A 12,878-nucleotide genomic window follows, 5' to 3' on the forward strand; every position below is an offset into this window, starting at 1 on the left:
TAATCAGCAGAAAATGAATAACTTGTCTGTTAATAAAATGAAATGTTGTACAACTATTAGAAATGAAAGAACAAAGTGGTTATACCTTAAAAGCAGTGATAAAAAGAATAGGGTACAAAATAGTATCTAAAGCACGTTTCCCTTAAGATGCAAGTGCATCTAGAAAGATGAAAGTGCTGCTTACTGCTACAAGGACAGAGTCGCAGTCATCTGTCACGTCCTGGATAAGGACAAGGCTGAGTGAGCCAGGAACAGTAACGGAGAAGGTGAGGAATGAGTCACCAGCCGTGTTAGGCTTTATTTGCTTAAAGCCATGACATGGACATGTCTGTGCGCTAGTCAAGTCAAGTGGATAGGGAGGTGTAGATTCTAAAACTATCCCGAACATGTTCTGTGTGTTTGAAATAGTTTTCAGTTTTTAAAGATTTCGGGTAAGTAAAGCTATGTAATAACATTAAAATAAAACTCAAACTTTAAATTAAAACTGGAAGCATTCAAGAAACACAGCATTGTGTATAAAATAAATTACCGGCTTTGATTTCTTTTGGATCAAACAAAGCCACTGTTACTGCTACTGTAACTCCCGCTGGGATGCGAAACTGAGAGGGGCCGTGCTGACTCACGTGCCCACCGCGGGTGTGTTAGAGTTCCTCCTCGCCGCGGGAGAAGGGTTAAGGTCTGGGGCTCTACAGCACAGCAGGGTGGAGGTGATTAACGGTAGAGCAGGATATATTGCGAAGCAGAAGAATTGTGTTCACCCTAAAGAGTGTCGGTGGGGATCTACGTCTAGGGTTCGGCGCTGTCACCGTGAAGAGATGACAGAAGTTTGGGGGGATGGGCACGCTAATTTGTTGAGTTGATAACCACTCAGTGTACACAGGAAACAAACATCACACTGAATTTCATAAATATATATAAATGTTATAGAACAAAAAAGGCTTTCTGGAAGAAAGTAACTCTAGGTATTAAGGAGAGAATAAATTATTGTGGCGATGTTCAGTGACTCAAAGCTCACAGGAAAAGCTGAAGGAGCAAGTTCAAAAAGGACATGAACAGAACATCTCTGGGAACACTGATTCCAGTGCAGCACTGCACAGCGGGTTCCTCACAGCGCACCATTGGAGAGGGCCGGCCCAAACCCTTCTCTGCGGCACGCAAGATGCGGATTCGTGACATGGACCCCACCCCTCACCCGCTGCTGGGAAGAAGGCCTTTCGGCTGACTGTCCTATTTCTGGTCCACTAGTGGAGGAGGAATAAATCCATACAAAGAGTAGGGGCCAGAAGCTAGCACCAGAAGTAAGACTGAATTTTTAATAGGCAAAACCAATAGCAAGTCTCTACTATGACAGCATCTTGCAAGCATAAAATGTTTTAATACTTATCTTGTCTTTGTATTAAAATATATTTTTAAATCCAGAAAATTTTTGTGTTCTTCATAAGCTATAACACCCTTAAACTTGTTTAGAAATAGTGTATTTTGACCCACCCAATGAGAAACTGTAGTCACAAATCATGTATGTAAGCAACTTAGATGTAGAATCTAATGAAGAATTCTTAATAACTCTTTAATCAAATGACAACCAAATTAAAAAATAGACGAAGCACCTAAATAAAAATGTCTCCAAAACTGATGGTTTGCAAACTAGGGCACTTACAGAGGGCGTAGGGAAAAAGAAAAAGGACAGACTCAGAATGTACCATTGAAAACGGGCGGGACTTGGTGGGCGGCAGCACATGGGGTGGTGGAGGCGAGCCTATGCCACGTGTGCTGCAGGGGTGCGCAGAGCTGTCTGTCAGTGCCAGAGCCAAGCGTACAGATGGTTTCTTCTAAACTAAAACCTCAGTGTTCAGGTTAAATTGAAGTATTGGCACTTTGCAGTGGATAAGTGGGTTTCGGGTGCACTCAAAACGGTTTTCCATCTGTGATGTAGGGAATTCCCCAGGAGCAAAGGATGTTTCCCTAGGTTTTGATGAGGCAACTAGACGGTCAATTGTGACAATTACAGAAGTAAAGTCTTAGGGAATAGTATTTCCCACATGCACCCTCCCACTTCCCCCCAGCTAGATGAAGAAAATGATGAGTTTGTATCTTAGTTCTTTTGGAGAACTATCAGTGGAGTCTACTTTACAAATTTCTATATAGTATTAAAGTAAAATTTGATGAAATTTCAAGAGACCTCAGAAGAAGTATCTGGCTTGGTGAGTTTCTAGCACTAAATTAGAACTCTTTAATTTCAACTTACATTTTAAAGTAGAAATATTTAGGACACTTTATCTTGGCTTGAATATTACATCAGTGGCATAGTAGAAAGAATATTAAACCTAAGTATTACGTAATTCTATTTTTTTTTGGCACCAGGAATCAAACTCAGAACCTTGCACTTGCCAGGCAGGCACTTGTGCCGCTGAGCTATATCCCCAACCCCTTCATTAACAACCAACTTGCTTATATTTTCTGTCTTGATTTTCTCATGTTGCTGAGACAAAATACCCGACATCCAAAATTAAGCAAGGAAAGATTTATTTAGCTCACAGTTTGTGGAGGTTTCAGTCCATAATCAGCTGGTTCCAAGGCAGGGTGGCAGGGCCCAACAAAGGCAACACTTCAAGGTGGCAGAAGACAGCAAAAGCAGCAAGAGCAAAAAAGGGAAGAGTAAGCATCTTCTCTTCCCTTATATTGTATGCTGCTACCCAGCCACACCATCTCTGTGCCCTCCTCTGGCACAGGCTCAGGATATTTACAAAGTAAGGACCCCGACTCCCTGCTGAATCACTTAGTTAAGCTTCTAAACTTCTCAATTCTCAAGTTGATACAGTGTATCAACCATTACATTTTCCATGAGATAACAACTGTAGTATAAAATTAATGAGATATTTGAAACTATTAAAATATGGTCTCCTACTACATCCTGGTACCTAATTTCCCAAGAATAATGTAGCTGAAAATTGTCATAGATTTTCCAACTTAAGGTGTGCTTCTTTCATCTGACATTCTACACTTCATTTACAGATGTTCCTCAACTTATGACTGGGTTATGTCCCAATTAACTCACTTAGTTAGAAATATTAAGCCAAATGCATTTAATGCATTTACTATACCCCTAACCTACTGAACATAACAGCTTAGCAACACAGATGTACACTATAGTTATCGGTTCTTTAGCTTTGTGATCATGTAGTGCTGGAGCGGCAGCTGCCCAGCATTGCAAGAGATTATCCTACCACATACTGTAGCCCAAGGAGAGATTCAAAGTGTGATTTCTACTGAGTGCATTGTGTTTGCATTACTGTAAAGTTGAAAACTTGGAGGTTGAAGCATTACGATCATCTGTAGTATGTTAAAACTTAGTGATATTTGCAAGATTGTATATGGTACCAAGTACAACCTGTGAGAACACAGGTGTGGCTGTGAAGGCTGAGGGTTGAGAACTCAGACCCAAAAAACGTTTCACTTACTGCCTTTGTGTAGGTGAAGGTAGCACTGGAAAACTAAGAAAGTAAACACTGAGAAATACGAAGCTCCTATTACCAAAGAACTGCAGTTTTAGTTTCAGGGTTTCTTCCATTTGCACCAAACTTACCTTAGGAAGATGTTCCTTCTCCTTTTTATTCTTTCATTTCTGCATGGCATGTGAATTTTTTTCTCCTTAAACATTCTGAGTTTTGTTTTATTTATTTTTTTAAATGTTAAGATTCCAAGCAAAGAGGATATATTTTTGAATTACGTTTTTGTTGTTATATTTCCATAATTTAATGCCAAAGCAAATAATTGAAGACATTTTAGTTCATATTTATGTCTAAATATGAACTAAAATATTAACTAAAAATGGGAATCTAGTCTAAAGAAATCTCATAGTAAGCACTGATCCAGATCTTTCTATTCCAAGCAGATGCTTTAATCCTCTTCATAGTATTGAGGATCTACCACCACAGCGGAAAGTGTAGCCTTTGTACTCAAGATATAATACGGTAACTCCTGATCTTTCAGAATTTAATGTGTTTTCAATGATTTATGTGTTTTCCGTGGCAGGTCAGTGGCTTATTACTGGAAGGATGCAGTTTTGATGGTAATCGGCTTTCTGAAAATCACGATGATTCTCCGAGTGTGTCATCAGTTCTTCCTTGTTTCATGGGTTGGATTCCACAGGTAATACTTCAGTAACAGGCACAATTTTTAACTTATCCATTCACGGTTAGATTTTCCTCTTTTCAGTAAGATGTATTCTTGGCCTGTCAGTTTTTTGTTTCCTTTCTTATGTTACTGCATTTGAGTAAATTTTCAGTCAAAGTATTTTATCCTTATATTTTTTTACATGTAAAGGGTATTTTAAAAATATTTTGTTTTAAAAAGAGTAACAGTTTTAATTTCTAAAGAACGTATAACCGTATAAGGAAAAAGTCTAATGTGAAGAGCTGCCGTGTATTGTGTTCCTTATTTTCAGAAATGCACTAGGTGCTCCATGTACCATATGTACTTCTCAAAGCAGGTATTCTCACTTTCAAATAAGTAAACATGTGTCCGTGCAGGTTAGAAAACTTCCCACAGACACACAGAGAGTAAAGAAACCAAAGGGTAAATGTGTGTTTTGAACTGTGTAACACACAGTTACGGTGTAACACACCGTGGCAGTTGTGCAGCTGATAGACAAATGAAGAGAGAACTTCCAGTTACCGAGCGAGCTTTCATCAGTAGAACTTCAAGCCGTACATACCTTTAAGGCAGGACATGGCTGTACATATAACTTATTCTTAACCACTAAGTTTAAGAATGTAAGTATGAATATAGTGAATACAATTTCATCCTGCATCTAATGAGTAAAAGCTATTTCGTGTACGGCTCGCTACAAAAATACATTTTTGTCACTGGAAAATAACATTGAATTTTCCAGTAATAGTTTCTCTTTCTAAAAATCAAAAGCATCTGAATATTTTAAAGAATGAAAAAGAAAACCTAAATAATTACCAATCATTGCTCAGAGTACCGTCTAACCTAAAAGAGCATACGCATTATTATGAGGCCTGTTTTCCTCCTGTATCAGATTTCCCTAGTATTAGAGTGAGCTGGATGAATAGAAGTTAATATTTGTTTTATTTCAGTCTTTCTATTAATAGTATGAAATTACAACCGAAAGCTGGTAAATTACAGATAATACATTTCTTGATCTTAGGTTTGTGAACTAAATTGAAAGTTATATACAAAAATTGAGGATAGAATTTGCCAAGGGTTTTAGCTGTATCTTTTGAAATTGTATGTGATGTAGATGAATTGTAATGAATCCAAATTGTGTGGTATTAATTCTGTGGAGTGAAATTCATGGAATGACCTTGTTGGAGGAGATAAAATAGTTGTACCGGTATTAACTGGTTTGCTAAAAAAAACCCTACCAATAAAAATGGAACATGGAAAGTGACTAGAGCAAATGAAGGCTACGGCCTGGAGAAATACCCAGCCAACTGACCACAAACTAATGCACATCCGGAGTGCAGTGCTGTGGACAAAGCCAGCACATTATTAGGTTGTATGAAAAGCACAGTGTCTAACACACAGTAAGTCTAATCCTGTATAATTGCCTTTTTTCATATAGTGCTTTAGAGTTTACTGGTGCGTTCATTCATCATTAAATACTTGCTGAATGTTTATATACAAGATACTATGCCGCACACTGAAACTGCAAAGATAAACAAACTTCTCACATCCGAAAGTCTTCTTGACTGAAAGAAGACACCATTATAGTTCAGAATTAGAATTGCAGTTATATAGGTTTATGTAGTAGAGCTTTGACAAATCAGAGACGCCTCAACTCTCCCACGTATGAACAGAGGAGGGCAAGTCAAAGCTGCCTCTCACAGAGCGATAGCAACCTCTCTTGAACTGTGACGTAAAATAGAAGTAATGGAGTTTAAGGACAAATTCAAAAAAGGTAGAAGGTAAGACATAGACAGGGCTGCAGATGTGAATACGTGGAAGGAGGAAAGAAATTAAGTTCTCCTGGGAACTGCTGGTGTAGTATATCTGTAGTGTATGGTTCACGTGGAACACTTGTAGGAAATAATTCAGAAAGGACCGAGACCAAGTACGAGAAGCTGACTGCAGTGCCAAGGAGTTTAGGTCACTTTATAGCTGGTAGGAAGCCACTAAGAATTTAGAATAATAGCGTGGTAAGACTGCAGTGGCAAACAGAAACACTGAACCGGCACCCAGGATTTGGAGGCAGGTGTATTTACGTCAGTGGACACTGATGGGGATCGCTCCCAGAGCATCAGGCCTTGAAGGCCGAGCGAGGGAGGTCTTTGTGGGGCTCAAAGGGAAGCAAAGAGGCAGAGTACTTGGCTGTCTTCGATTCGTTCTTACAGTATGCGTCACAGTGACCAAGTGTTTCTCAGATACAGAAGTAACAGGAACTGGTACCTGGGAAACTCACAGAAACTGAAGTGTACTGGCTGTGTGGGAAGGCGGTTTCTGCTACAAGATCAGATTTGTAGTTTTGGGGGGCGGGGCATTTAGCTCAGCGGCACAGCGCCTGCCTGGCAAGCACAAGGTCGTGAGTTCGATTCCCAGTACCGGAAAAAAAACCAAAAACACACACACAAAAAAACCCAAAAAAACCAGATTTGTATTTTTGGAAAATCAGTCTAGACGTAAGAAGGTGGACTGGTGCGTGGTGAATTCCCACCATACTTGCCTATAGTAGCAGTTCTGTGATTTTGGTTGAGCAGGTTTTCCTGTCTTGTAGATAAAGAGACTTGAGCATTAACTAAAATGATTTATTTATTATGAGTAACAATAGTAGTATTAATCTGTGACTGATAATTACCATTTATTTGTACTTGTTATGTATAAAGCACTATTCAAGGTGTGTACAAGATACTAACGCTCACAAAATATTTGGCATAGGAATTATTTTAAACTGAGAAGACTGAGAAAAAGATTATATAAATTGTCTACTATCGTACAGTTAGCAGGCAGGCAACAGATTCAAATCCAGGTCTGTCTCTCAAACATTTGACCTAATACTCAGCCATCCTAGTAATATAAACGAAGGCTGGAAAAACTATGGCCCAAGAGCCGCATCTGTGTTTTTTACAGCCCAGGAGCATCGCATCTCTTTTACGTTTTTAAGAGGTTGAAAAGCTTGGAATAATTCTGTGACATGTGAAAAGTACTGTACATGAAATTCACATCTCTACCCTAACTGGCGTGGAAGGCAGCTGTGCGCAGTGTGTGGGCGCGTAGTGGGGAGCTGCTTTAAGGCAACAGAGTTGGGTAACCATCTCACAGACCGTGTGGCGCACAAATTCTAAAACATTTGCCTTCTGGCCCTGTATGAAAATGTCTGCCAGCTCTGTACAAACGATTAAACTCTCCAACCTCTGTTTCAGTTACGTATTTTTTTGTTCAAGCAAGTGTCTTTATAAGGCAACTGTGACTCTTTTTAATATGGTCTATAAAAGTTGGAGTGGAAAGATTAACACTTCAATGAGTTTTATCAGAGAGAAGGAACCAGCATGAGACCAAAAGAATAAACATCACTTTCTGTAAGCAGTAGAAAGTTAGCTTTGCCTCCATTCTTGCAGTTGCTTTGTTGCAGAACGTGCAGAATTTTTAAGTAAGTTTAGGTGAAATAATACGAATTGGAAATGTAAATCCTCAAGGAAAATTGAAAGTAGGGGAGTGCTGATGAGTGGTTTCCCTGGAGTTTGTGTTCACCATTATGGATGTGTACTAAGACATAACTTGTACTCGTTCTGTGTACTTACCCCTTCACTCATTCACGACACGGATTCTTTTTTTTGTTTTTTTTTTTTTGTTTTTTCTCCGGTACCGGGAACCGAACTCACGACCTTGCGCTTGCCAGGCAGGCGCTGTGCCGCTGAGCTAAATCCCCAGCCCCACGATGCGGATTCTTAATGTTGTTGCAGCTCAATGCTGTTGGTTAAATTAAGTCATATTAAGATATCCAAGGGACTTAGCCCCCAAAAGCATTCACTTTTTCCAAGGCACTTCCCAAAATGTTTTCATTCCATACTAGTTCTCTGTGAAAAGTTGTTTAGTAAACAAATTTAATAAATACTATATTTGCTCCTTATTGAAAATTTTGGCATTAAAATCTCTGAGAAGGCTCCAAATTACCAACCATACAACTTCTAGTACACTTCATTCTGCCCACCATCAGGGTATAGTGTTCTACACAGTATGACTGGGGGAGCACAGCTTTATAACATAGACCAGTCTCAGGAGATCCTGTTTTGCATTCCACAGGAATTCAGTTAACCTTCGTAATTTTATTTTGCATGGTTTTATTTTTGTTGCCCTCTTTGGTTTGACTAAGTTGTATCTAATGTGTTTTTCCTTCATAAAATGTATTTTTTCTTCCAAATTATTAGTATATTGCTTATTATTTGTAGAACACCTGTAATTTTCAGTTACTTTGCCCGCAGCATAGCAGTTAATTTTGTTCTGAGACATTCATACTTTTCTTGGAAAATTTATGGAAGCAGAAAAATTATGCAGCACACTTCTCTACAGAACAAGCTTTGCCCATGAAAAGCTAATTGGCCCAAATGAATATACAGTTTCATAATTTTAGCTTCTTTGTTAAATAATCCAACTGGACTAGTTTCTATTTTAATAAAGTTATGATATTTGACCATATTAACGGCTATAATCACAATATATAGATTCTTAATGATTAAATTTTAATTACACAAAATTTTGTTTATATGTACTATTTTTTTCTTTCAGGGACAGCTTTTTTATTTTATTTTTAAATCAATAGAAAAATTATTTGAAGTCTTTTGCATTAACAATGTATTCATTAAGAGTTAATGAAATTTTAATTTTATTATTTTATTAATTATTTTGGCCCAGCAAGGTCTTATGCTTTGCCTGTTAAGATAAATGTATGAAAGAGAGAACTGAGTCATAAGCATTACATTCAGTGAAGAATTAAAAAAAACTGCTCTGCTTCTATTCAGAACATTCACTGGTCAATTAAGAACAGGTCCACTCAACTTTTTTACAAAAGTAAGAACATTTACCACTTCAGAGATTGTAAAACATGACGGGCAAGAAGTCTCAAGTGTCAGGAAGCCTCTGTGGTGTTGTCCTTTCAAATATTAGCCTTTGAGAGAAAGGTGTGACACTTCACTGTAACAGGCAAAGCTACAACTATAACCAGGTGCGAAAGGATTTGGACACAAGGCGCAAAATGAACTTGCATTATTGAGTTCCTCGGTAAAAGGGAAATTTCCGTGGCATTACAGTGAAGAGAGTTAAACACAATCTCCTCACTAGAAAGGAGGAGCACTGCAAAGTGTTCCAGTGCTTCTGTTTCACCTTTGACAAAGTAATGGAAAGCAGAGGAGATAGCAGGTGGCAGAGAATGGTAATTTAATACCTTCCGTAGTATTAAAAATCACCATGCACAAGTTCAGATCACTTCAGTGCAACAAATATGTAATGCTTGTCTGTTCCGGCTAAAGAATCCAGAGAAAACTGCAGAAGGAAGCCTGTACTCCATTATTCGTTTTATTATTTAGGATTGGCCAAGGAGCTATGACAGTTACAGAAACGTTCGTATCGTAAAGCTTCACCATTTAAGCAGAATTAGAGAGGGAAGAGATCAGTCAGTGACAGGTAATGGTTGAAACTTCTCTTTACTTCAGTCCCTACGTTTTCCTGCAGCCCAGTCAGGATGCATTCTCTTGGCGAGTCTTCATTCAGTTAACAAACTCTAGAGTAGTATTTTCTTTGTTTTGATTTTCTCAAATATACATTTTCCCCCAAATTATGTTCTAAATATATGTGTGTATACTGTTTCCCAAACTGAAATTTAAACTACAAAGAATATTATTTGTTCTATTTGTGTATACCAAAAAGCTCAGGCTTTACAATTTTAGGCCTAAATATTAGCATATTAAATGCTGTTAAATGGGTAGCTGAATCACTAAGAGAAATCATCAGTGCAAACAAAGACGGTTGGTGAGAATCAGGATGGATAATGTTTGTATCTATTTGGCGGCTGATTCTGCCTAAAGAATGAAATTCATTGTGTGTACTTCAGGTTAAGATTTAGAAATGTTAGGAGTGAATAATTTGTCAGAGGAACTTACATGACTTTTATCAAGGACCTGAAGACTCAGAAAAGTATCTGTGTGTGTGCATTTGTGTAAGAAAGCAAAAGAAAGGGAATGTAAGGCAGACAACCAGACATTATATGTGTCTGATGGGAACGTCAGATAACATCTGTGGAGTATTTTCATGGAAAAGTGAGTTACAGTTCACCTCTAGATCCAGTTTACAAAAATACAAGGAACACGGGGACATAACAGTTTGGGACTGTGACCATAAAACCAGAATATGGTATAGTTTTGTCATGAGAAGAACTGATAGGAAAAAATGAGGAAACCTATAGATTAATGAGATTAAAGAAATAGCAGTACACTGTAGGGTATAGATTTCATTTGAATTACAATCCTAACAAAAACTTTAAAATTTAGGGATAACAGAGATTTGATGATATAAGGGAATTATGTTTGCTCAGAGATGATAATTTCTAGGATTTGGTTGTAACGGAAGTATGACCACCCATGAGTAAGTATTGCAGTGGTATGATAGGGGTTTATTATATTTATTTAAAGATTTATTTCATAATATGTTAAAGCATTATCTGGAGGTTTATCTTGTTTCTTTAGTTACCTACTAATCTCCTTTAAAAAGAGTGTATTGCTATACTTTAAAACTTTTTTTTTTTTAACAGGGTGCATATGGCCCCTACTCCGCTGACGAGTGCATCTCTTTGCCGGTCTACACAAGTGCTGAGCGGGATCGCGTGGTGACCAATATCGATGTTCCGTGCGGCGGCAACCAAGACCAGTGGATTCAGTGCGGGGCAGCTCTGTTCCTAAAAAATCAGTAGAATCTCATGACAACAAACTGTGTCTTAGCAAAGTGAAATCACTGTTTAAGCTTTAAAGAAAATACGTAGCCAGTCTACAGTTACAACGCTAGTTCAGAATATCAGCACGTAGCTCCTCTGTTGTTGATCACCTTGGGTTTCTACCATGTATCACATCGCCACACACCTGGCAGAGTTGTAGCCTAATGGAGTTAATGTTAAAATGGAGTTTACTTCTAATAACATTAAATATTTCTATGAGAGAGTTTGCTTTTCCAGTGGTTCAAAATTTCTTCTAAGACAGTTAAAATACTGTATTTAAAGAATATTTTAGCTCTGTTTTTGTATCATAATTATTTAATATATGAGGTTAATAATCTTTTAATTTTCCAAGGTTTTAAATATATACATACTCTGGAAACATTAAAGAATGTGTATTTCGGGGCTGGGGATTTAGCTCAGCGGTAAAGCGCCTGCCTGGCAAGCGCAAGGTCGTGAGTTCGATTCCTGGTACCGGAGAAAAACCAAAAAAAAAAAACAAACAAACAAAAAAAAAAGAATGTGTATTTCAAAGTTATAAAAACGTGTGTTTCCTATCTCAGGAATTAATAATAGAGACAAGATTCTTCTTCCTAAGAAATCGGTGGAGCAGGAGAGGTGGTGTGAGACGTGAGCTGTGAGGTGGGATGCAGCCTCAGCCGGCAGAGGAGGAGAGGGATTTCGGCTGTGGGCAGCACGAGCAGACGCAGGGAAGGGGAGGTCCACGCTTCACCTTGGGGATTTTAAGAAGTCGAGTGGAGTGGAAGGATGTAGAGGGGTGGACTGCGGTAGAAAATTAGCCTGAAATTGAATGGTTCATCAGCGCTCTGAATACGACACAGGAGTTTAAACTTTTATGTGAGCAATTAGAAAACACGAGATTTAAAGAGTGGCAGAATCCTAAATTACTAATTTTAATTTATGTATTAATGTAGATTGAAAGTCTTATTTAAGTTACCCCCTTTCAATCACGATTACCTTATCCCCGAGGGTTTATAAAATACTTCATATAGCTTCTCTTAATTTTCTAAACTCTTGGTAGATAGTTTCACTTCACAAATGAAGACTAAGGTCTGGAAATTACAAGACTTGCCCAAGATTATCTAAACATTATTATGTTGGTGAGAATCAGGATGGATAATGTTTGTATCTGTTAGGCAGATGATTCTGCCTAAAGAATGAAATTCATTGTGTGTACTTCAGGTTAAGATTTAGAAATGTTAGGAGTGAATAATTTGTCAGAGGAACTTACATGACTTTTATCAAGGACCTGAAGACTCAGAAAAGTATCTGTGTGTGTGCATTTGTGTAAGAAAGCGAAAGAAAGGGAATGTAAGGCAGACAACCAGACATTATATGTGTCTGATGGGAACTTCAGATAACATCTGTGGAGTATTTTCATGGAAAAGTGAGTTGTATTTCTTTACTGGTTAAATTCATCTTAAAAAGCAGGAATAGACCCCCCAGAAGTTCAGCATCCTAGCGACTGAGGGTGGTCTCCTGCTCATGTAGCAGTGCAGAGTGCATGTTCAGATGTCAGGAGTAGGCTCTCCTCCATGGAGTCACAGGAGCAGACTGACCTCAGCCCTCCCGTCTTAGCATGGCTTTTAAGGCTTAGTAGTGACGTTCCGTGTGTTTCCCTGAATTCTTTTTCCTTTTGCAGCTGACTGGAAAGTTTGGATGGACCATGTCTGGACATGTCAGACATCTTTTCTACTTACATTTTATTGCTACCTCATCATACAGCTACAGCTAATTTCTATCCAAAGTGTTCTATAGATTCAGTGTGCTCCCTACCAAAATTCTAGTAACATTTTTCACAGGAATAAAAACAATCACCTAAAATTCTTATAGAAGCATAAAAGAAATGAATTGCCAAAGAAATTTTGAGAAAGAACCAAACTGAAGACATCATATTTCCTGATTTTAAACTATACTA

The 12,878-nt window shown here is 38.1% G+C and overlaps 1 protein-coding gene across 1 annotated transcript in view; it reads left to right on the forward strand.

The window, feature by feature from the left end:
• Dync2h1 (dynein, cytoplasmic 2, heavy chain 1) overlaps window positions 1-11,341 on the forward strand; it is a gene marked incomplete in the record, with an annotated part of 251,163 nt that extends 239,822 nt beyond the window's left edge. The window contains 2 exon segments of the mRNA XM_013511077.1: window positions 4,033-4,149; window positions 10,763-11,341. Coding sequence (XP_013366531.1) covers window positions 4,033-4,149; window positions 10,763-10,921 — 276 coding nt within the window.
• Between the last annotated feature and the right edge of the window lie 1,537 nt (window positions 11,342-12,878).

The sequence above is a fragment of the Chinchilla lanigera genome, unplaced genomic scaffold (genome assembly GCF_000276665.1).
Source record: "Chinchilla lanigera isolate Chin_1 unplaced genomic scaffold, ChiLan1.0 scaffold00011, whole genome shotgun sequence".
Taxonomy (NCBI): Eukaryota; Metazoa; Chordata; class Mammalia; order Rodentia; family Chinchillidae; genus Chinchilla; species Chinchilla lanigera.